The sequence below is a fragment of the Rousettus aegyptiacus genome, unplaced genomic scaffold (assembly GCF_014176215.1).
Source record: "Rousettus aegyptiacus isolate mRouAeg1 unplaced genomic scaffold, mRouAeg1.p scaffold_m13_p_8, whole genome shotgun sequence".
Lineage (NCBI taxonomy): Eukaryota > Metazoa > Chordata > Mammalia > Chiroptera > Pteropodidae > Rousettus > Rousettus aegyptiacus.
This window is the reverse complement of record NW_023416311.1, coordinates 68,385,632-68,409,572: the sequence shown is the minus strand read 5'-3', so window position 1 is coordinate 68,409,572 and position 23,941 is coordinate 68,385,632. Positions and strand designations below refer to the sequence as shown.

General features: G+C 41.8%; 1 protein-coding gene and 1 pseudogene across 1 annotated transcript; both read left to right on the top strand.

Annotated features, from left to right (window-relative positions):
* Positions 1–317: 317 nt before the first annotated feature.
* F2R (coagulation factor II thrombin receptor) lies at positions 318–20,969 on the top strand. The gene is made up of 2 exons (XM_016127775.2): positions 318–589; positions 17,794–20,969. Exons 1-2 carry the CDS (start codon positions 502–504, stop codon positions 18,993–18,995), a joined length of 1,290 nt encoding a protein of 429 aa, XP_015983261.2. The 5' UTR covers positions 318–501; the 3' UTR covers positions 18,996–20,969.
* Positions 9,090–9,212, top strand: LOC118607632 (annotated as a pseudogene).
* Positions 20,970–23,941: the final 2,972 nt, after the last annotated feature.

The window sequence follows — 23,941 nt, the reverse complement described above, 5'->3', positions numbered from 1 at the left end:
GAGTCATTGATAATTAGCGGGTCAAAGGATCCCGGAGGAAAAAAATGTCTCGTTTGGAGTCCCCCGCCAGAGAGTGGCCAGCGGTCCTGGGCGGGGAGCGGCGGCGGGGGGCAGGCGCCCCGTGCAAGAGGGACTTAGAGTCTCGCAGCTCCGCAGGCGGCTGAGCCGCGGCTGAGGCACCGGTGAGGAGAGAGGTCCCACCACCGCGTGGAGGCGCAGTCGGCGCGGGGGGACGCCCTTCCCCTCCGGCTCCGCTCGGCTCCCGCCCCGGCCCGCCCGCGCCCCGCCCCCCGCGCCCTCGGAGCGCCACCGGACACGCCGACGCGCGGGACCACGCCGAGCCTCCTCCCGCACACCCGCGGCGGGCGCTCGACCTGCCAGCGCGCACCGCTCGGCGGCGGGACCAGGTGGGCGGCCGCGGCGAGCGCGGAGCCCGAGCCTCGCGGAGGCGGGGACAGTCTCCCCGAGCAGCGCCGCGCGACCGCGCCGAGCCTTGGGACAATGGGGCCGCGGCGGCTGCTGCTCGTCGTCGCGGGACTCAGTCTGTGCGGCCCCCTGCTGTCCGCCCGCACCCGAAGCCGTAAGCCAGGTGAGAGCTGCCCCCGGAATTCCCTCCCTGCCCACCTCGGGCACCGCAGCCGGCGGCCTCCGCGGGCTTGGGGCGGGCGGGAGGCGGAGGGACGCCGCGGGGTGACTACGTGGGTACTGGTTGCGCCTTCTCCTAGATAGTGGGTGCCCCTGACCGCCTCCTAAGTCTCATTTTCCTCCCGGAGCCCAACAACACGTTAGGGCTAAGATCCACATTCTCCCCGGTAGTATCCAGGTGGGGCGTACCCATCCACCTACGCCGCTTCACAGGCTCAGCTGAAGCCCCTTTGCCCTAGGTTTTGGAGGCTGCGACCGCCTGCGACCGGGTGTGGGATACGGAGGAGGAGGAGGGGGTCGGATTTCCTGGGGAGCTTGCGGTCTCTCCTTGCATTTACTGTCATTGTGTGGCCTGTTTCTCCCAGGACCACCGCAAAAAGAAAGACCCTCACGTTTCTCCACCAATAAACGTTCCAGCCTTTTCAATATAAAGTGGAAAATCACTCCCACTGAAGTTTTGTTTTGTTAGAATTGTTTTTCTCGCACATTTTACAGGCGAGGAAAGTGGTGTAGAGAAAAGCTCAGTTTCTTGGCGTGTTTAGTAGAAAATCAGTACTAGCAGCCCTTAGCACCGGCCTTGTGTACAAAAGGAGCTCGTGGTGCGGGGTATAGGATGGTAACAGTATAACCACGGGGTGGTGGTGGTGATTGGGAGGTTTGTTTGTTTGTTACCTAGAACCCGATCTCCCAAGTGAGTTGAGGGAAAAGAGCCCTCTCCTGATCCCAGCTCCCTCTGACACCGTGGAATTTCAGTATTTTGGTTTCTGATATACACAGGAAGTTGTTCACTAGAATGCATTTACGAGTAATGTATTTTTAAATACCTGGCTACTTGACCAAATAAATGTATTTTCCAACATCTTAAAAAGCAGGTCAGAGAGGTTGTTTGAGCTTTTAAAGATGGTAATTAGAAAATGAAAAAAATGTTTAATGTCATTATAGTAATAGTACTTTATAAGCTTTCAGTCCCTTTTACTTTTCATGCAGAAACAAATTCTAGCTAATTTTTGTTGTTACCTGTGAAAGATTGTGTGCTCTTATTGTTTTCTCACTGGAAAGAATACGGATGCATCAAGATTAAGAGGTGACAAAGAGCATTTTCTCTGCTCTCTGTCTTTGCTCAGGGCGAGTTTTGAGGTGATGGTTTTCCGGGAAAATAAGAGCCCCAGATAGGGGCCCAAAGGTTTGCAGCAACTAGCAGGACTGCCTGTGAATAACCTGAGCATAGCTCTTAGAATACTCGGGGAAACAATAAGAGCTCCTGGAAATTGTATGTGGTGATATGTGATGCCGGGTAGCACTTTGGAATTTTATTTTGAGACAAGCACATAAGAATACAAATTTTTGTTTGAGATTTGGATGGTGGGGTGGAGAGTAGGTTTTTACAAATGCCGCATCTACAGTAGTCACCCTTCCTCATAGTGTCCCCCAGGAAGACGGTTGGCCTTTGTTAAGGAGTGAAGTTAAGGCTGATGTTTCTGCCACGATTCTTACTTTCTTATCAGTTTAGATTGTGCATGCTAAGATGCAGTACTGGTATAGATAGAAACATAACTGAGCAGACATTGGCTAAGTTATCTACACTGGATTCTGGAACCGCTTTGGGAAGGAAAGAAAAAAGGATGAGAGAAAAAAAGGAACGCATGTTAAGTGTCATATTGTGTCAAACCCTGGGCCTTCAGATTATCTCATTTCGCCTTCTCAAAACATGCTGTTAGGTGGGTGTTTATCCCCATTTGCCAATTCTGAAACTAAGACTCAAAATTCCAAATGGAGGAAGGGCCCCTGGGTTCCGGCAATAAGTCGGGCCTTGTCTTTAGAGCATTTTAAATCACTAATAAAATTAATTGAAAAAAATAGATCTAGTTTATATCATCATCATACACTGGCAGGTCTCAACAATGTCTGTCATAATCAGCTCTGTGTTATGAGACGGACTGTGAGACCTCAACCATAAGAAACCCCTCCGGGGCTGGCCATGCCTACCAGTTTGAGCCTTCCCAAAGCATTCTTGGACTTTTTCTTCCCACTCGTTTTGGCATTTCCTGCATTGTCACTTTGTGGATATGTCATCTTCCTGGCTAAGATTATACACTGCAGTTTATCCCCATGGAGTCTAGACCAGATGTTCACTCAGCAGGTATTTATTGAGAAATTCATAAGTTCATAAACCAGTTAACATTCCTTCGCCCAGGCAGTTTAAGTGAGATGTTGTCTTCATCAAAGAAGACCAGAGTCCAGGAGATAATGTTTATACATTTTATAAGAACCTGGAGGGCGAAAGTGTACAAGAATAGCTGATGGTGACTATGGCAGAGGGAATTCGGTGGAGTCTTCCACACGCTGCCCTCCTACCCACAGGATCAAGCCCAGTTTCTTAACTTAATGTGAGATGCTCCTTCTCTTGCAGGATGGGTTCCCAGCCTCAGTCCAGTCTCCCTTATTACACATCCTTCTTCCATTACATAACCTGTCATATTACATGTATTTCACCTAGCCCTACTTTCTGCTTCCTCCTGGAAGGAGTTATGCTTTTCCTAGCTTCTGTTCCTCTGCTCTCTCCATACCCTGCACATTCTCATTTAATTCAAAACAGCTGCCTTAAATCAAGAACCTACTATAGCCAACACCCTGCTTAGGTACATTACATAAACCGTCTTATTTATTCCTCATAGTAACCCTTTGAGTAGGTGTCATCCCCATGCTACAGGTAAGGAAACAGCCCCGGAATACTTGAGTCATAAGTCTAGTTAGAGGTGGAACTGGGATGTGACCAGTGGCCTCTCTTTCCTAAGTGCAAGCTTTCTTTGCCACCCTCTATGGAGAGGAAGCCATCCTGACCTCCAGCCCCTCTTACAGTAGAGAAGTAATCCTACTGTGCTCCCCAGTACCCCTAGAAGGCAGAGTTTGTGCCCTATTGGCTTGGTAGCTCAGGCCTGGCACATGGAGGTGTTTAGTAAACATTTATGCATGGATTGTGGTATCCTGCCATTTACTTTAGAGAACACAAGATAGGCTATATAGATCCCTATCATGAATATGCTAATTAATTGGCTGTTACAGAGACCCTGGTCTTAAGCTCAAACAAAAGACACAAAACTGGATAGTGATTCTGCTTCAGCAGACCAGGAACCTCTGAAAGTCAAATTTCTTATGAACCAGCAAGTAATTTGTTACTCCAATATCTATCTAAAATAATTTTCCCTTTTTTCTCTCCTTTCTCTTCTCTCATCCATTCATTCATTATTCATTCCTTCTCTCTCTCCCTAGCAACCACTCGTTTGCTTTATTATTTCTGTGGATTTACGTCTTCTCTATATTTCCTATAAATGGAGTCACACAGTACTTGGCCTTTTGTGCCTGGTGGCTTTATATGTTTTTATAGGACGTATCAAGATAGTAGATTCTCTCCTAATTTGTCCATTCCTCCTTTGTATGAGGGTATTTTTGAGGCATCCTCAGCCATTTGTCAGAGATATGCTTATTTATCTCTGCTGGTCGCCTTTCCACCCTGCCTCCCTTCATCTTTCTAATTCAGCATTTCTCAGCCCTTTCTGTCTAAATGGATCAGTGTGATATGACCTAACTTGCAGTTTCTCAGCAGCTCTGAATTTACTCCTCTTCCAAAGTGCTTCTGGACAGTCTTCTTCCCTGTGCCCTTCTTCCTCTTTCCTCCTCCCTCAGTTAGCTTACCTTTGTTCTTGTCACCCTCATAAACTAGAACTCAGTCGAGCCTTGCACTGGAGTTCCACCAAGACAAGGGGGTACCAGCACCTTGGGTGTCTAATCTTCCTGCTGTCACTTTGGACACATGTCCCTCTTTTCCCTTGAAACTCCACTTCTTTTCTTTCCTTTTCTTTCTTTTCTCTCCTCTCCTCTCCCCTCCCATCCTCTTCTTTCTTTCTTTCTTTCTTTCTTTCTTTCTTTCTTTCTTTCTTTCTTTCTTTCTTTCTTTCTTTCTTAAATTGTGAAGTTTACATAACATAAACTTAACCACTTTAAAGTATACAATTTAATAGTATTTAGTACGTTTATAATGTTATGTAACAACCACCTCTGTCTAGTTTCAAAACATTTTCATCACCTCAAAAGCAAACCCTGTACCCATCAAGCACCCCTTCTCTCTCTCCCTAGCAATCACTCGTTTGCTTTATTATTTCTGTGGATTTACGTCTTCTCCATATTTCCTATAAATGGAGTCACACAGTACTTGGCCTTTTGTGCCTGGGCTTCCCCTACGCTATGGGATACTCACAGAAACACCCTGGAAGAGTCGATAGGAAGCATGGCCTTGGTTTATCTTTAACAGTAATGCTAGTATTGAGCATGCCACAGTTTTAATATTCAGAATTTTCTGTATTCCTATGTTTTTGCCATGACCTACATGACTAGAGGGTTAACCTGAGGGAGTACGAAAAAGGATTAAGAAAAACACAGAGACAGTATAAACAAAAGCTGGGGCCAGGTGGTGCACCGCACTGGGGTGGAGTCACAGTGACCTCGAGGCAAGTTCAGAGCATTTATTATATACTTTTGAAAGTCAAGGAGGGAGTGAGAGTCTCTCAAATCATCTAAAATTTTCTTGGCTAATTTTGCAGGATCTACAATAGCATCTTTACTGTTTTGGATGTTAAGAAGATGTTTATGAAGATCAGCCTCATCAAGACTGGCATTATTGTCAGTCTATATCTCTTGTAAATGTAATTTAACTTTGTTCCAATTCTATTCAGAGGCATTGTAGTCTCTGAATGTGGCCCAATCAACACCTTAATTTTTGTCTCCTCCCTACATGATTTCCCTTCAGAGATTTTATTCCCTTAATCTTAAAGGGATGTTGAGGGAGGAAGGTCTGTCTTCTGTAACTTCTTCAAAACTGAGATAAGGCTGTAGTTCCTGCCTACTGGGAATAAAAATCTCTGAAAGCTTATTCTAAGGGCCCCAGAGGCAGACAAAGTGAGGTGGTTCCAGCATGTAGAAGTGGTAGGAAGCTTTGCAAACTAGAAGGTATAAACTTAGCAAAAATATAGAAAAGACAAGTCCAAATTAATAGTAGAGGTAATTGACAATGAAGTTACTTTTCTATGGCAGTTTGTTAATTCAATGTACACAAAAGTTCCCTGATTCCCTGGGACATGTGGACTTATCTAGTTTCCGGAACGAAAGCTTAAGATCTTCCAGGAGTTCACGGGAATAGGTTGCACTTTCCATTTTATTTTCTGGAGGAACCTGTGAGGACGCATAAGGAACTGGTTTTAATTTGAGTTAAACGTACCCAGCTGTTAATTCCTTGTAATTTGACAGCAGTTGTTTGGGTTGGAGAATTGATTAAGGCCCCTACCAAAAAGACTGGTTAATAGAATAGCCCAGTCCTGGTCGCCCCATCCAAGGGGTGGATTGAATAGGAAATTTCCTTCCTTGCTGATGTCTGCCCAGTCCTTTGTTTGGAACAAACCCTTGAATAAGCATTTGAGAGGCTACCACAGAATTTGGACTCATAATTAATACTCCCATGGCAGCCAAGACATTCCTGCCCCATAAATTTACAGGGAAATATTCAAGAATATAAGGCTTAAAATGACCCAAATTGCCACGAGGGTCCTCCCAACATATATATGCAGCACTCTGCTTGGGACATTCCCTGTACCCTGCAAGACTGTAGAAACTATATCTATAGGCCATTCCTGTGGGCCAGTGTTGGGAGACTATTACAGACACATCAGCCCTAGGATCTACAATTCCCTGAAAATCTTTTCTGTTAACTTAAGAAGTAAAATAGGGTGTCCTGATGTGACAATCTGAGACCAATATAAATAGTCAGAGGAATCAAATCCTTTGGCTTCTCAGGGCTGTGCCAAAGTAACTTTCCTGTCCTTATAGGGTAACAAAATAAGTTGAGCAATTTTAGTATTTGTAAAACCTGTACAATTGAAATAGTAGTTTCTGCCATAATTTTAATTTCTCTTATCGGGAGAGGTCTCTGATAATGGTGGATACCTATGAGGAGGGACAAGAGAAAGCACCCCTATTATTTGAGGGGCCCAGGGTAGACACCGTCTCCCGTTTCCCTGCAATGGATGGCCATTTACATTAGATTTTAACCGGCACGCATTCACTCGATGCTGTCTTCGTCTACATCGAGGACATAAAGGAGGTTGTGTAGGTGGGGCTGCAACCTTTGCTGTCCGTTGATGACACTCTTTAGCAGAGTGACCAGGTCTTCCACATACAAAACAAGCGCCTCTTTTTCCTTTCCCTTTTCGTCCTGCAGGAAGGACCTCCTTTAGGGCAGCAGCAAGAACTGCCCCCTGAACGTAAGCAGGATCAATATCAGCACAAAGGCAAATAAAATCATTAGTGGTTCCATTTTTCCTGTATGGATGTAGGACGGCTTGATAAGTTTTGTTGTTATTCTCAAATGCCAATTGCTTAGTTAATATCTGACCAGCCTCTGGATCCCCTATTCGTTTCCTTACCACCTGTAGCAAATGAGCCACAAATTCAGAATAAGTTTCCTCTGGACCTTGTCAAATCCTACAAAGTTCTCCACCCTTCTCCCCTTTGGCAGGCAAAAGTTTCCAAGCTCTTGTAGCACATACATTAATTTATTGATAAGCCTGAAGATTATAAGTCAATTGATTTTGAACTCCAGCATGTTGTCCCATCCCTAGTGACATAGCTTGGTTAATGGGCACCCATGGGTCTGATTACATTGTGCTTGGGTGGCACTTTGATCAAACAAACCATTCTGTTCTCCACAAATAATCACCTAGATTGAAACAAGCTTTGGCCAACATCTGCCAGGGACCAATATACCCAAACTACCTGAGTCAAGCAAGCTAAGGACAAATGGAGAAGTTGGCTCATACGTAGCAGTAGCATCTCTAAGCTACTTGAGGACTTTAAGTGAGATGGGTTCGTGAGCTCGCAGCAGCTGTCCTGGATTGTTTGGGTCAGGCTGTTCAATGATGGGACATGCTAAGTAGAAGCCCTGAATATACTCCCCATGATTTTGAGCCCTTTGCAAGAACTGCTGCAAAGGGGATGACAATGGCCTGTCACTTTCCCTTTCTGTGCTTGGGGCTGCAGCATAAATGTCAGCTGCCCAAAGTCACGAGAAAGTCCATCCTCTTCCTCCTCTTCAGTGTCCTCTCCTCCTCTAGTCTGCCTATCTCTGCGAGCCTCCCTCTCCAATTCTCGCTCATACTCAGGAGGCAATGGCGCATTTGCCACTGGCATTGGCATAGGCTTTGTACGCGGTGGCGGAGGTGCAGAAGGCAGCAGAGGAGCACGAGGGTCCTCATACCTCTCCGAAGTCCTCCACAGTGCAACACCTTCACCTCCTTCCCCCGGAGTCTCTGATCCCCTTGGGTGGTATCAGGACAATCCCTTATTAGAGACCATAGAGAAAATGTGAAAATGGGGGTCTTATTAGGCCCTTCCGAGGTATAACGTCCCCATAATTGCTTTCCTATTTTTTCCCAAGTCTGACTATTTATAGTTCCCTCCTCTGGAAACCAAGGACAAGTATCGTGCACAAAACTTAAAAATTCTGTTAATTGCTCTCCTTTTACTTTACAGTTTCTAGCTCTCAGCATAGCTTTAAGCATCTGTACATAAAGGATCCTCTCTTGGGATCCAGAATTTCCCATGTTTTACACCCAGCCAAATCAATCCACTCCTTACCTTACACTTCTCTTTAAGTGTTGGACGTGTCCTCCAGGAGTGTCCTTCCGTCTGGATGGATGGAGGGAGGGATAGGGATGGATGGATGGATGGATAGATAGATAGATGGATAGATGGATGGAGTTCCCCTGTACTCAGTCCTTATGTTGGGTCTCACTTGCCATGACCTACATGACTAGAGGGTTAACCTGAGGCAGAATGACAGAGGATTAAGAAAAACACAGAGAGTATATACAAAAGCTGGGGCCAGGTGGGACGCTGTACTAGAATGGAGATACAGTGACCTCAAGGCAAGCTCAGAGCCTTTATTATGTACTTTTGAAGGTCAAGGAGGGAGTAGGAATCTTCTTAGGACTTGAAACTTGCTAGCAACAATAATTTCCCAAGGCCTGTCTGTACCTGGTTATCTATGCTAAACTACAAGCAGCTGTCTGTTCACTGTTTTGCTTCTCTGTCCTTGGCAGATTATAACACAGTCGAGCATGGCTTTGCCAATACTTCGATCACAGGTCTGGCTCAGATCTGGCTCTCTACGTTTTGTGGTTTCTTTCATTTTGCCTTTTGTTCTCTCTTGCTTAGACCTAGAACTGTCAGATTTTTATAGGCTGAGTTTTCTTTTTTTGAATTTGAACTTCCATTTCCCCCAAATCCCCTTTCCACATTGACCTTGTGATGGTACTTGGAGAAGCCCACTGAAGTTACGCTCCTTTCCCTCCATCCCAAGGAATCCAAAAAAGTTTTCCACTTAAAAGGTCATCGCAGTCTATGGCCATGTCACCCTGAATATGCCCAATCTCATCTGATCTCGGAATCTAAGCAGGGTTGGGCCTGGTTAGTTAGTACTTGGATGGGAGACCACCTAGGAATACCAAACGCTGTAGGCATTAAAAAAAAATCACCGCAGGCCTTTATACAATTTTTATTTGCTTTCTAAAGGAACTGCCTTCTGAAATAACAAGAATAATGTGTAATTAGCACTTGAAAACAAATTTATTTAACTTTAGGAAAGGATACCATATAATCTATATTTCAAGTCTGAAATGAATTAGAAGTCAGATATTAAAGTATTGTAAAAGAGCGTTTTTGAGTATTTTTTTTTGCTAACCAACAGTAAGAACTGTAAGAAATACACTTTCCATTATGACACAGTAGCTATGTGTATGCAATAAATAAGCATGGATTATTATGTATATATAGATAGGAAACAAACATTTCACCAAAAAATAGTCAACTTTACCAAATGCGTTTTCAATTATTTTCTACATTATTCTTTTTTTTTTTAATTAAATTCTTGTTACAACCCTTGATTTCATAACCACTGTTAAGTTTCTACCATCATTTAAAACCTAGTGCAGCAGGTACAGTGAATTGTCTGGCAGTTAGCAGAATTGAAAGCCTCGTTTGCTTTGTGAGTTCTGCTTTCTGGAAAGTGTCATTAATGATTGTTTCTATTATATCTAAAACTTGATTTGTTTGAATTCGGGTTTACAAACTGCAGGAGGACTTGGGTGGGGTTTGGGATGGAAACAACTTAGTATCAGAAGGAACTGGTGATTATGACCACCCTTTACTGTGAATTAGTTCTCATTTTAGCCTGCTGTCTCGGAGAGAGCAGCGCTCCCAGGACTCCGAGCTGGGGCCTGTAACTTTTGGTGAGCACAGTCCTGCAGGAATCTGGGAAGCCAGGGAATCAGAGTAGTTCCCAGAAAGGCCTGCTCGTGTCCTAACCCCAGTGTCAGTTCCTGGCCTTCAGGAGCCTCCAGGCAAGGGCCACCGAGGTTTCCCTTTTGTCTTTTGTCCTCTTTGTGTCTGCTGCATCCTTGAGTATACTGGCATTTCTGTTTTCTAGTTGTCTTTACTTTGCACTTCCCTGTAAACTCTCCTCTCCCAGCTTCCTCCTGGGTTTGCTTTCCTGTGGTTCCAGCTGAATGCCCCTCTAGGAGGGGAGGGGAGGCAGCCTCTGATACTGGCAACCTCTTAATTCTGCACTCGCTGTTGACCTTTTTTTTATTTTTCTTTAATTCTGGCTTTTCTGCAGCACAGATTTTTGTCCACTTACTGATCTTGCTTGTGTTCCATCTTAAACAATATTTTTAAATTTTATTTTTCTGTTTTGTCCTTGAATGTCTCTACTACATCTGTCCTGTCTGTGAGGGCTAGATTGTTGGCATGTGGCTGTGTGTAGCCAAGGTCAGCAAGACTCCTGAATTCCCAAGCAACAGCTGTTGGCATCACCTGAAGTTATACATTGATGTGGCCATGTACTGCCTGCTATACTTAACAGGATGGACCGATTCATTTGTTTCATGACATGTGTTTTTAAAAATTGTATTCTTTTAGAAGGAGGTCCTGAATTCACAAGTATTTTTTTAAAGAGACAGGATAGTGTGCTGTGGTTCAAAGGGTATGAACATTGGAGCCAGGCAGATCTAAGTTCAAATCCAAGTTCCTCCACTTACTAGCTGCGTGACTTTGTTTTTTATTTGTTTTCAGTTGGTTGTCAAATGGATCTTTAATTGAAATAGTTTCCTTTGTAGTTTTTAACTAGCTGGGAATTCTGCTGATGTCACCTATGATGTCATGAGGGTGGCGGCCATCAACATTGTAACCCACAGACTGGGCAGTCCCCAGGATCTCTTTAATGGTTCCAGAGCACTCTTTAGCTAAAGACTGGTGCCGAATCATTTGGGTAGAGTTGACAACCTCATCAAAAGTGATATTTCCACTATACTTAATGGTTTTTTTGCTTTTTTCTGCTTCTTGGTGGTTCCTCAAGGACTTTGATGATCAAGGCAGAGGCAGAAGGCACTACCCCAGTCGGGGCCTGTCTGTTCTGAATGGTCAGTTTCACTATAATCCTCAGACCCTTCTAATCACTGGTTGCTTTGCCAGTGTCATCACCAACCTTTTTTGGAGACAGACCCTGGGGGGCGATCTCGGGGGCCTGGGCAGATGTGGCACCGACTTCCACATGGTTCTCCTTAGGCCTATGATTTTGATCTCATTGGGATCAAACTTCAGTGGCACGGTGGAGGCAGCTGGTGTTGGAGCGATGTCTGAGAGCTCAATAGGTCGGAAGTCGAAGAAAGGACTCAACTTGGAGCTCTGGTGACCCAGTTCTTATGCTGCAAGAAAGAATTCAAGGGCAAGATGAACATCAAGCAGGGAAGCGTGAGGCTTAGTAAAGCAAGAGGACACGCATAAGAGAATGTGGGTGAACTCAGAGGGCAGGTGGCACTGAAGATGTCAAATTATGGGCTTTTGTTTTTCTTGGAGGCAGTGCCTGGAGATGTGCTACTGACATGGCCTTGTTTTCTCCTCCTAGTGGGCAGGGGCTTGGTTTTTCTGCTCTTTCTTTCTTTGGTATTTCTGGAACTGTCATGGCTCAGGTGCATGACACAAGCCCCGGTATTTGCAGTGCAGATGATTTTAAAATGATATAATTATGATTAGCCAAAGCTGGACAAAGGACAAAGGAAAAACTTCGGAGCCTTATCCTGGAGAGGAGGGGACATCCTAAGGCTTTCTGTCCTGCCTCAGGATGAACCCATTTTCAGGACTGTAGAAGAAAGTTGCACCTTGGCCTCCTCTGAGCTGAAAGCCAACAGCTACCTGCGTGACTGTGGATTAGTTACTTTGCCTCTCTGCGCCTCTTTGTTGTTCATAAAATGAGAATTGTAATGTTTATCTCATAAAAATATTAGAGTTACATAAGGTGAAGTAAGTGAAGTACCTGGCACATAGTAGGTACTCAACAAATGTTAAGTGTTTTTTATTTATATACCAGTTTCACCACATTCCAGAAAAGCCTCTGAGGAATTGGTAGCAAATGAATTCTCTAAATGTAAATCTGTGTTCACACAAACATTCAAGAACTTTTTCCCCTTCAAAACTAAGACAAAAGAAAAAAGCAAAAACCCTTCTCTGTAGTTTCTAGTGGCAGGTAAATACATATTTTAAAAAGAAGTTTGGTGTGGTTTTTTTTTTTTTACATTTTATTATGGAAATTTGTAAGTATACCTAAAAATGAATAATATAATAACTCTCTCTCCCTCATATCTTGTTTTGTCTATACCCTCACTTTCCTACTCTCTGAACTGGACAATTTTTAAAGTATATCATTTCATTCATAAATATATCAGCATGTATTCTTAGAGATAAAAACTCTTTTTTTCACATGACCACATCAAAACACTTTTAAAAAATGAACAATTTCTTAATATCATGTACTATTCAGTCAATGTTCAGATTTTGCCGATTGTCTTATAAATGCCTTTTTACAGTTATTCGAATCAGGATCAGAGAAGGCCCACCCATTGCATTTGGTTGATATGTCTCTTCTCTTTCAATCTGGAATTGTTCCCCCTCTTCTTTTTTTTTATTGCTGTTTTTCAAACAGGGTCATTTGTCCTAAAGACTTTCCTACATACTGGCCAGCTGCATCTTGTTCAACAAGCTCATATGTCCTCTGCATTTTCTGTAATGTGATAGGTGTATTTAGAGACATAATCAAAATCAAGTTTTGTTTTCTGCAAGACTACCTCAGCAGTGGCTGCTCTGTACTTCCTATCACATCACTGCCAGATTGTCTCTTTTTGAGATTTTAAGGTTACTTGGTGGGTTCAGGCGTTGTCAACTTGATCCAGCTGTTATAAAGTTCTCCATCACGTTTTACCTAACAGTTTTAGCAGCCACTGATCATCATTGAACTAAATCCGTTATTTCGCTTCAAAATGATGCTTCTCTAAATCTGTTATTGTGTCCATGTTTATGAGCTAGAATTATTTTTAAAGAACTTTCTCACATTGACTATTTGGTTTCACTGAAATATTGTTTATATAGAAAAGGCAGGATAAAATGCTTCAATCTTGTCTTTATTCATTTTTCAGATTAGGTCCCTTAATTTTCTCCAAAGGTGACCAAAATGGTTTTATTTTCCTTTGAGTAGCATTGTGAACCCATGGATCTCAAGTTGCTACATGTTTCCAGTGTTTCAGTGCATTTCCATCATTATTCTTTTGATGATCTATTGCCACACCTTCGCCAGTGGGAGCCTCTTCAGGCTGAATTGAGACTTAGAGACCTGACCCGAATATTCTCTAAGGATGTTCAAAGCTCATCTTGTGTGTGTTTCGCACCCCAGGTCTGGAACCAGCCATGTCTTATTAATGAGCCCCACTTCTTTTCATTAAAAAAAATAGTGTTTGTTTGCATTTGAGGCAGTGGGGCATTACAATAAGGCAGCTGTTTTCCTCTTGATGGAGTTAGTATGTTTCTATTATTTTTCCATCATCCTCTTCTTTATTTCTCTCTAGCTTGTAGTATTGATTCACTTGTGAAGAAGTGCAGGGTACAGCTCTCCTGATCTGTGTGAAATGCGGGCAAGGTCCTGGGACTTCTGCTTTAATTCCCCAAAAGCCTACAGGACAGAGCCCTGAGTCAGAACCAAGGCTGGTGTCATGGGAGGATGGCATGGTATAAATCCCAAGATCACATGGGACCTTGAAAGAACATCTAGTCACCAGTCCACTTCAGACCAGATATCATCCAAGTCAGAAAAAGCATTGCCTGATTTAGTAATTTTTAAAATCTCTTAGAGTTAGAAAGTCCATATTTAAGCTATCTAGCAATATGCTACATTCAATAAAAAAGCTAGTCAAGAGTCATTTAGAGAAACCTCAAGTACGTGAAACTTAGAATTATGAGAATTGATTTTAGGACCCGAGCTGCTTTTTTATGTGAAACCATAGTTTAACAACAAAAACACAGATGAATTACAAGAGCTTTTGGCACACTGACAGGCACTTTCTTTTTGACCTATTAGCTGTGCTAGGACTGGAAAAAAAGTGAGATATTCAAACTCAAATTTCAGCCTAAGGGGCTTGAGTTTGTTGGATATAACTAGCCACCTGAAATTGGTTTTGTTCTTTTTTTGATGCTGGTACATTAAACAAAAAATTTTGCAGATGTTCTTCATACCACGAAAGCCTTCAGACTATCAAACCTATAGTGGCAAGAAAAGGTGACACCTTAGGCAGTAATATTTTATCCACAGATTATGCGTTCTTCCCGGGGTCTAGCCTATAAAAATTTCATGTTTCAGTGGGTATTAATGTTTTTGCCCTAAACAATATACTGCCCAATGTACAGGCCTAGCCAGGGAAGGAATTTTTGAAAATAATTATTGCCAAAATATTAAGTATAGAGTAAAACCTAATGATAATTTTATTTTCAGATCAAGTGATAATATCTGAGAAGCTTGGTTAAAAGAATTCACTGGCTTTCAAATTGTATTACTTCTCTAAGTAGTGTCTTGATTCCTGTGCATGTGCATGTGCGTGTGCAAGTATGCACTTTTTTTCCCTCCGTGCATGACAAAAGTCTTTAATCTGTCCAGGTTCCCCAAACTGCAGAGAATTGTGTTATTTTAAGGTTCCTCTGAGTCAGCATTTTTAAGAGCTTTATGGACACATATCTTTGTGTTATTAGAATGCTAGAACCCATTCATTCTTTTCTTTTAGCTTCTTCACAGGTATTCATTATGACCTTGAGGGTAGCCTTACATCCCACAGAGACTATCGGTATCAGTGTCAGCCCACCGTGTGACTGGGTCAAGATTCACACAGAGTAAGTTAGATGCATCACAAAGGGGAGAAAGTGATACTTCTGGAAAAGGCTGTGAATTTGAAATTTGATATACAGCTCTGAATGGCACTATACTTTGCAACCTGTTCGTGTCCCTTATCATAATGAAAAACTAAACGTTGCTAAATAGGCGGGAAGAGCACCCTAGATTCCATTTTAATTTTAAATGATCAAGAGCGAGCAAATAATTGAGTCTAGAAGCAAGCTACATTGAAGTGAGAGAGGAAAGATAATTTCTTCCATTGATGAATTGTCATAGTTTACAAAGTGAACATGTGTTCAGTTTCACACGGGGTGCTCCTGGCTGCCAGATTTGTAGTCCAGACAGGTATTGGAATCTCATTTTAATGATTCTTAGACTGGGTTCGGAAGGGTTAAGTGACTCCTTGCAGTGTCAATATTAGAATGCAAATCTGTGATTAAAAGCTAATTTAAGGAGCACCTAGCACATACAGGGTGCTGGTAATTCAAAGATTATTAGGAACGGTTTCTTACCCTCGAGGGACAATCTAAACATATCTATGTACTCACAGACTCCTCACTAGAGACATTTGTCCTTTCCCTGTGATAGGTGTCCTGCCAGGCCACTGCTTCACCCTCAGGGGCTCAGTCATGACCTTACTGAGGTGGTCTGACCCCAAACTTTCACTGCCAGGCCCTGTTCTGCTACTGTCTCTCAGCTGGTACTAATCTAGCTTTGCTCTTCATTTTGGAAATAGATGTAAATGTATTATATTTTATTTTCTGGTTCTAGAATTTCCAGCGATTGGTTTCTTTGCTAATATTTTCTATTTTTCATCCATTTCAATGAGATATTTTCTTTTACTTCATAGAGCATTGTCATAATACATCCTTTACAAATCCTTCTCTGCTAATTTCAACATCTGGGTCATCTTGGGATTGGTTTGCATTGATTATAATTTTCTTGAGACTGGGTCACGCTTTCTGATTCTTTTTATATCACATGATTTTAGATTGTATGCTGGACATTGTCATACCGTTAAGACTTTGGATTTTGTTTTATTCCTCTACAGAATTTTGATGTTTTTGTTTAGCAGGCAGTTAATTTGGTTGGACTCAAACTCCAGACTCTCTCATGAGCAAAAAGCTCAATAGCACTTGCTCTTTTATCGTTAGCAGAGCTGCTTTGCATCTTCCCTATGCATGCACAGTTCAAGAGTCACCCTAAGCCTGGGACAGAATTTACACTGGAATTTAGGGCTGCCTCTCTCTGGGATTTTGTCTTCAGTTTCCATTGCCCTGAACTCTGTCCTCTGGTTCTTCAGGCCAGAAAGATTGTAAGCTTTCTATCTGAGTCTTAGCCATCTTTATGGTACTGAATTTGACCTTCTCTCAAGCTAAAAGCCACTGCAAACAAGAAACTCACCAGGTACCATTCTTTCTTTCAATATTCATTCCACCCCCCCCCCCCCTTCAGCATTACCCTATGAACCTAAATGCTTCAGGACAGTGATTTGGGGCAGGAAGGGAATTGTAATTGTACTCCAGGATTTGTCATCTTATTCTATGGATGGTTGAGTCTGGTAGGACCTTACAGAGTCCTGGCAGAAGCAGAACTATCTCTTTTATTGCATTACGCCTCTCTGTGTAGGTTTTTGTTAGCAGGAAGGTTCCACTACTGAAAAAAAAAAAAAAACCCAAAATTTGGAAAATCCACTGTATTTATCCTACTTCCAGCCAGTTTTACTTCTGCATGACCTGCATGTCCAGCCTTTGTTGTGAACACTCCCAGTGACAGATACCTTGCCCTTTTTCCTCTGTGGTTTCTCTCCCTACTCCTCAGCTTCCCAGTTTCAACAAAGGCTTTTTGTTTTACTTGCCTTAATGGCAGTATTTTAGCAAAGCTCCTTGGAAAGAAAAGCTGGTTGAAGTCCAGTGGCTAAGTGTTGCATTTATTTGATAAACATTCCAAATGAGTGTTTTGGAAGAAGGTGATAAAACGAAGTTTGCACCTGAGCCTTTATTTGGACTCCTGATTGATACACAAAAGAGCCTGGTTGATTTGGCATCTGCCTTGATGCATGTAGCATTCTGGAACTGGGCCGAGGAAAGCCATCAGCCTAGAATATCTGCTACTCCACTGACCTGCTGAGGAAGGAGACAGAAAGATGACTGAAGTGGTAAATCCCTTGTGGTTATATTATAAGATAACCCAAGGGACTGTGGTTTGGACCCAAATATGACGAGAGATTTGGGACATTCTATTGTGTAGACAAATTAAAGATAGTAGAGGAAAACTGTTGTATGTAGATAATGATCACAGCATTTGGAGCCCTCTCTGCTCTGAATTTGAGTGTCACTCTATAACCTTTCAGAAGTTTCTTCGGCTTTCCACGGATTTTCGTTGGGAGGGATGGGTTTCAAGAGGTGCTACGAACGACAGGGAGAAGATGTACATGTGAAGGCATATGGAGGTAACAGAAGTCATATAGCCTGGGAGTGATTTGTTTAGATAGATGGTGGCTCGTGTAGAAAGTGTAATATAGGAATCACTACTTTTTCCCTTCATGTCAAGGACTCAGCCACTCCTGAGGTCTGCAGACCAGATCTCTGAAAGTATATAATTCACCTCCGTCCCTCTGAGGAAGAGAGTTTTAAAAGTGTTTGCTTGTGCCACAATATAATAGTGTCCAGTATTTGGGGTTAGTTAATTCTCTGATCAAGTCTGTAATCCATTTGTGCTTCGCCTGCTCTTCACTCGCCACTCTCCTAGTTACAAAACAGAAAGCAAAAGTGAAATGTACTCTCTCCTTGTCTCTTTTGCCATTTTAATTCGTTCTCTTCTTTTATTTCTAAAAGAATTTTCAGAGTCAAAAGCAGCAAATGCTTCTGTGGCTCCCCGGTCATTTTTTCTCAGGAATTCCAATGATAGATTTGAACCACTCCCGTTTGAGGACTTTGAAGAGAAAAATCAAAGCGGATTCACTGAAGACAGATTAAGCTCCATCAATCAAAGCGGTCTTCAAAAACCATCCCCTGCATTCATCTCAAAAGACGCCTCAGGATATCTGACCAGCGCCTGGTTGACTCTCTTTATCCCTTCCATCTACACCGGCGTGTTTGTAGTGAGCCTTCCTCTAAACATCATGGCCATCGTTGTATTCATCTTGAAAATGAAGATCAAGAAGCCTGCTGTGGTGTACATGTTACACCTGGCCACGGCGGATGTGCTCTTCGTGTCTGTGCTCCCATTCAAGATCAGCTACTACTTTTCTGGAAGTGATTGGAAATTCGGGTCTGAAATGTGTCGCTTTGTCACTGCAGCGTTTTACTGCAACATGTACGCCTCCATCATGCTCATGACAGTCATCAGCATTGACCGGTTTCTGGCTGTGGTGTACCCCATCCAGTCCCTCTCCTGGCGTACTCTGGGGAGGGCATCCTTCATCTGTGTGGCCATCTGGGCTATGGCCATCTCAGGGGTGGTGCCTCTTCTCCTCAAGGAACAAACTACCCGGGTGCCGGGGCTCAACATAACCACCTGCCACGACGTGCTCAATGAAACCCTGCTCGAAGGCTATTACGCGTATTACTTCTCAGCCTTCTCTGCGGTCTTCTTTTTTGTGCCGTTGATCATTTCCACAGTCTGTTACGTGTCTATCATTCAGTGTCTTAGCTCTTCCGCAGTTGCCAACCGGAGCAAGAAGTCCCGGGCTTTATTCTTGTCAGCTGCTGTTTTCTGCATTTTCATCATTTGCTTTGGACCCACAAATGTCCTCCTGATTCTACATTACGCATTCCTTTCTCATAGTCCTTCAACAGAGGCTGCCTACTTTGCCTACCTCCTCTGTGTCTGCGTCAGCAGCATAAGTTGTTGCATTGATCCCTTGATTTACTATTATGCTTCCTCTGAGTGCCAAAGGTACCTCTATGGTATCCTGTGCTGCAAAGAAAGTTCTGATCCCAGTAGTTATAACAGCAGTGGTCAGCTGATGGCAAGTAAAATGGATACCTGCTCTAGTAACCTGAATAACAGCATATACAAAAAGCTGTTAACTTAAGAAAAGGGACTGCTGGCGGGTTAAAAGAAAAGTTAAAAGAGCAAATAATCTGAGGATTTTATTAGTCCCTGCCAAAAAAGTATTTACTTTACCATCGAAAACAACAAATGTATGATTTGCATGTCTCTTAAGAGAGCTGGTAAGCATATATATTTGTTATTCACAGAAAAAGATAACATGAATTTAAGACAGTTATTCCAAAACAGTATTTCCAATACTACAATAATAACTGAATACCACTTTTTTTATATATTTAGGTGACTTACTATTCATATGTGTGTGTGTATGTATTATATGTATGTATGTATGTATACACATACTCGTATCAGTTGTAGTGCAGTAGAGAATAGGCCCTTTGAAACCCTCTCTTTTCCCCCAGAGATTATGAAAATAAACTCTGGTTCTCTGATTTAATATGCAGCATTTAGGATGGTGGAGTTTAGCCCTGAACGTCTGAAGATGTCCATCAGTAGTTAGAGATTCTGTAGTTTGGGCTTGCACAGCTTTTACAAATAAGTGTGTTGTGAAATTGTTTAGCAGTTTTAAGTTATCGAGAGATAAGACAGTACTATCTGTGTGTAGAGAAAGTGCTCCTTTTTTTTCCATTTTAAATATATCAAAGTTTAAATTCTTTAACTTATGAAAACATGATATGAGTAGCATTTTTGATGTTTTACACGCTGCGCATGTAAACCAAGAATGAGCAGAGGTCCCTGTAGTGACCCGAGGTTGGTTTTCAAACCCACCCCTGGGGGGAGGACTCAAAGCACTACCTACACGGCCGGGTCGTTTCAGACGTGGATCAGTCAGAAACGCTCCTGCTGGGCCTCCCAGATCGTAGAGGGGTCAGGACCACCGCATTTGCTCTTTCCTCCTGGGATTTCCTCAAGGGTCGGCTATGAACTGATTGTGTTTATTACAAATTGGCGAAGTAGGTTGTGCTAGTGCAGAAGATAATGAGTATAAGAGTTATCTGCCCGTTTTAAGAACAGAGAAAGAAGGCATGTTTACTTCCAGCAGTTATCCTACAAGGTCCATTCTCCGATGGAAACCCCCGTGGAGCAAACACGAATACCTATTATGTGCTCTGGGTACTCTGATGAGTGCTGGGCAATAGAGTTGAATAAAACTGAGACCTGCCCTCAAGAAAAATGAAGTAAACTAATACATAGAGTGTGGTGTGATATGTATATAATAAATGTTACTATCTAAAGAAGCATTTTTAGCCAGATGTCATCAAACAAATTTCACATAGCCTGTCAACTGAAGAACTTTGAACATTTGAATTACTGCTTCCTATGGTCATAACTTAAGATGAAAACAGTACAATACAGGAAATGTATTTTTACAGATGAATACTTCAGTCTACATTAATTGGATACTGTTTATTTATAAATGTTTTCAATAACTCAAATCATATTTTTTAAAAAGAATTAGCCTGATTGGAAATAATGGAAGAACATTAAATTGACTTTGAAATCTAGCAAAATTATTCTATATTTTCCATTCACTTTTCTTACTAGTTAATTAGATGATTTTTAAAGCATTTTTTAACCACATGGTAAGTGTCAAGTACAGAAAGTCCTCTTGGATTTGACAAAATAATTTTGAAATTAGGTTGAGATGTATCTTTTTTCCATATAAAAAATGTTTTTTAAACCAAAAAAAGTACGATGTTGCAAGGCAAATGCTTACCTATTTAAAAGAAACTATTTCCAAATGCTATGTAATAATTTACATTAAAGTATGTATTGTAAGTAGCAGTGAGCATTGATTTAATTTAGTTACTGTTCATTTTGTCCAACTCAGAGATTTACTGTCATTGTTTATTCAATATGTATATATTAAAATACCTCTGAATTAATATGACTGTCATCACTATATTATCAGTCTATGCTTATGTCACTGTTTCTATGTTCTCTTTTTTAAAAACATATATAACCTATACTAATAAACATGAAAGTTTGCATGGTATCTGTTTGGAATAAATTTTTATTGTATCTTTCAGGGCCCTGACAGGAAGGCCAGTCTAAAGGTTTAGTTGAGGAACATTTAATGAAGAAGTGACTTGCAGAGGTGTGGACAGGGTTAAGGTAGCCAACAGGAACTAGGAATTGAGGAAAGCTGTTAACCACCGAGGCCCAAAGGGGTGGAGGAGAGACCCCCTGACCCCCATTCTCTGATTTTTTTGCTGGTGCCTCCCATTGTACCTGATCTTAACCCAAACCCAGAGGTCAGGAGAACATGAGTGATGTAGTCCATAAAGGGCTGCTTCTTAGAGCATAGAGAATGGATCTGGTGGTGGGGAGGGAGCACAATTTCTACCAGGTGTTGGGTAATTAGCTTTCTGGGTTTTTTTTTTTTTTTTTTTTTTAAAGCCCTTCTTAGGAAAATTCAAGGTTATATCATTGAGAGTATGTTCAGACTCCTGGGTTATAGGAATAGATGATAGAGTCTGCAGTTCTTTCCCAGTAAAGGGAGAAACGAATGTCAGAGGCAGGACAATAGTTGAAACCCAAAAAAGGGCTTTCCTTGAGTGAGATCCTTTGCCATCTACCATGCTTTGGGGTAGGGAGAGGGGAGGAAGGGAAATTAAAAGCAAAATGACAAGTACCTCTGAGTTGAAAATCAATAAAAACTTCTGATGATGTATTTCTGGATTCATAACAGGAAAATTATTTCAGCTAAACGGGGGTTCTGTTAACACTGAGAATTTTTAAATAAACACATAAGTTTAGGTTTCTGAGGCCTGGACTCTCCGCAAGTGTTTCAGGAATAGATGTATTGGATAAAGTCAGCCCAGCTAATGGCCACCAGATACAGGGTCCCCGCTCCAACCAGAAAGGGACCTTTAAACTCTTCTATTGTTATTTTCCAAAATACGTTTAAATCCAAAAAACACACTGGATCTTCTTGACACCAAATGTTTATTTTTTCCACTGAGTCAAAAATAGGATTTTTATGGAAAAGGAAATAGTTGGCTATTGAATATAGATGTGGAAAATTTTAAGTTATATTTCTGAATTTAAGAAAGAGAAGTTTTGAGTTCCGCGAGCAAGTGGAAAAAGTTAAGCAGTGTTTCATGAGCAAGCTTGTTAAGGTTTTCTGGAGCCTGGACCCTCCACTGTAGCTTATTTTTACCTAGGTGTCAGAGTAAAAATTAAGGGTGAAAAGAGTCACCAACGGTAATTTCCTGGCAGAATGTGCATAGCTTTGCAGCTATTCCTTGACCATGGATAGGCCTGTTTGTGTTTTATGAAGGAGGTGCAGTTAAGTAAGTTGCAGTCTGAGCAGAGAGGAGAAATGCTCCAATGCAGTGATTCTCAGAGTCCTTAAAACCCTTTCAGATGTACGAGGTCAAACATTTTTAAACATAAGACATTATTTGCCTTTATTTGGTCTGATTCTCTCATGAGTATACTGTTGAGTTTTCCAGAGGCTTCCTGACATATGATAGTACAACAGATTGAGTGATGAAGAAGATATGAAAATCTGACTTCTATTAAGCCTGCCATTATTTTTAAGTGAAAAACATTTTCAAAAATTCTTTATTTTAACATTTAACATGGTAACTATTGGTAGATATAATCAAAGGTTTGGTGCTAAACCGGATATCCGGAAAAAGAAAAAGGCCATTTCCAATTTCCATGGTATAAATACTTCCTCTGTTGCCAATTTGAAGCTTCTAACTGGCTTTACAGTTGACTTGAAAAATTCTTTTAATACTGAATTCTCATGAGCTGGTACAGCTGACTCCAGGTGGACATAAGGTATATACATGAAAAATTTCGGGGAGTCCTAAACAATTTTTAAGTGTATTAAGGTGTCCCGAGCCAAAAATGTTTGAAAACCCTGAACCTATGGAAAATTTTTCAACTTCATTACATTCAAGAAGACATAGATACTGGTCATAATTATAAAGCACAAAGGGGTAAACAGTTGGCTTACAGCTTTAGGCTACCACATTGGGTTTCTGGTAGCCCCATAGCTAAGGGGGTCAGTATCTTAGAGCAATAGGAACTGATTCAAGGCAGAAGGTTCAGTGTGGCCTAGAGGTTGGAAAGCTTTGTGTGAGGCCTCTGTCCCATCCAGCTGCTGTGACCCATGCATGGTGCCATCACTATAAAGTGAACATCAAGCTCCACGCTTCTTGTCGTAGGGTCTGTTGACTGCAGGCTGCTCTTCTGGAAAACCAGAGGTCAGATTCAGCAGCATCTTGAAATTCAGATAACATAGTATGTTTCTACCCAGATGGCTCTGTGTTTATCACTTCAGGAAATGACTCATAAACCCCAAGGAGATTAGCTTTGAAAGCTGCATTTAGAGTGGCCTGAAAATATTGGGTGGTGGCAAAACCAGTCTAGCTGTTTGCCCTCTTAATAACCACAAAAGTGGGCCATTTTAGTGTGCTGTGCTGTAACCCTGTCCAGGAGAATGAGAACAGGACCAAGTGTGTGATTGCCAGCCCTGAGATGCATTGAGGGACAAGACCACAGTTGTTTTGTATGTCTTTTTGTTGTGTTGTTTCTTGTCCCAGGATACCTAGTTGCTCTTGAAACTGGCCAACACGATGTCAAAAAATTTTTTTCAATGTATACCTGTCCTCTAGGAGCCAACTGGTTTTTGGATTTAATTATAATACATAATACTTCATTAAGTATAGAATGTGAAGACCTCAGATTTTAGAATTTTATCAGTCCTGTCTTGTTAGAAGGAAGTTTTAGAAAATTTAAGTCAGTTTTCATTTCTGACTGCACATTGAATCACTAAAAAGCTTATAAAAAAAATTCCAGTGCCCATTCCCTCCTTGACCAACAGGAATCTGAATCTTTAGGGGTGGGGCTTGGACATAATTGTTTTCAAACTCCTCAGGAGATTCTAATGTGCAAGCCTGAGTTGATACCATTGCTTTAAGGGACTGCTTCTCAAATTTAACATACATTCAA

Coding starts and splice junctions, on each gene's coding strand:
- F2R (XM_016127775.2), top strand. CDS start 502: ATGGGGCCGCGGCGGCTGCTGCTCGTCGTCGCGGGACTCAGTCTGTGC. Junction 590..17,793: donor CACCCGAAGCCGTAAGCCAG/GTGAGAGCTGCC, acceptor TATTTCTAAAAG/AATTTTCAGAGTCAAAAGCA.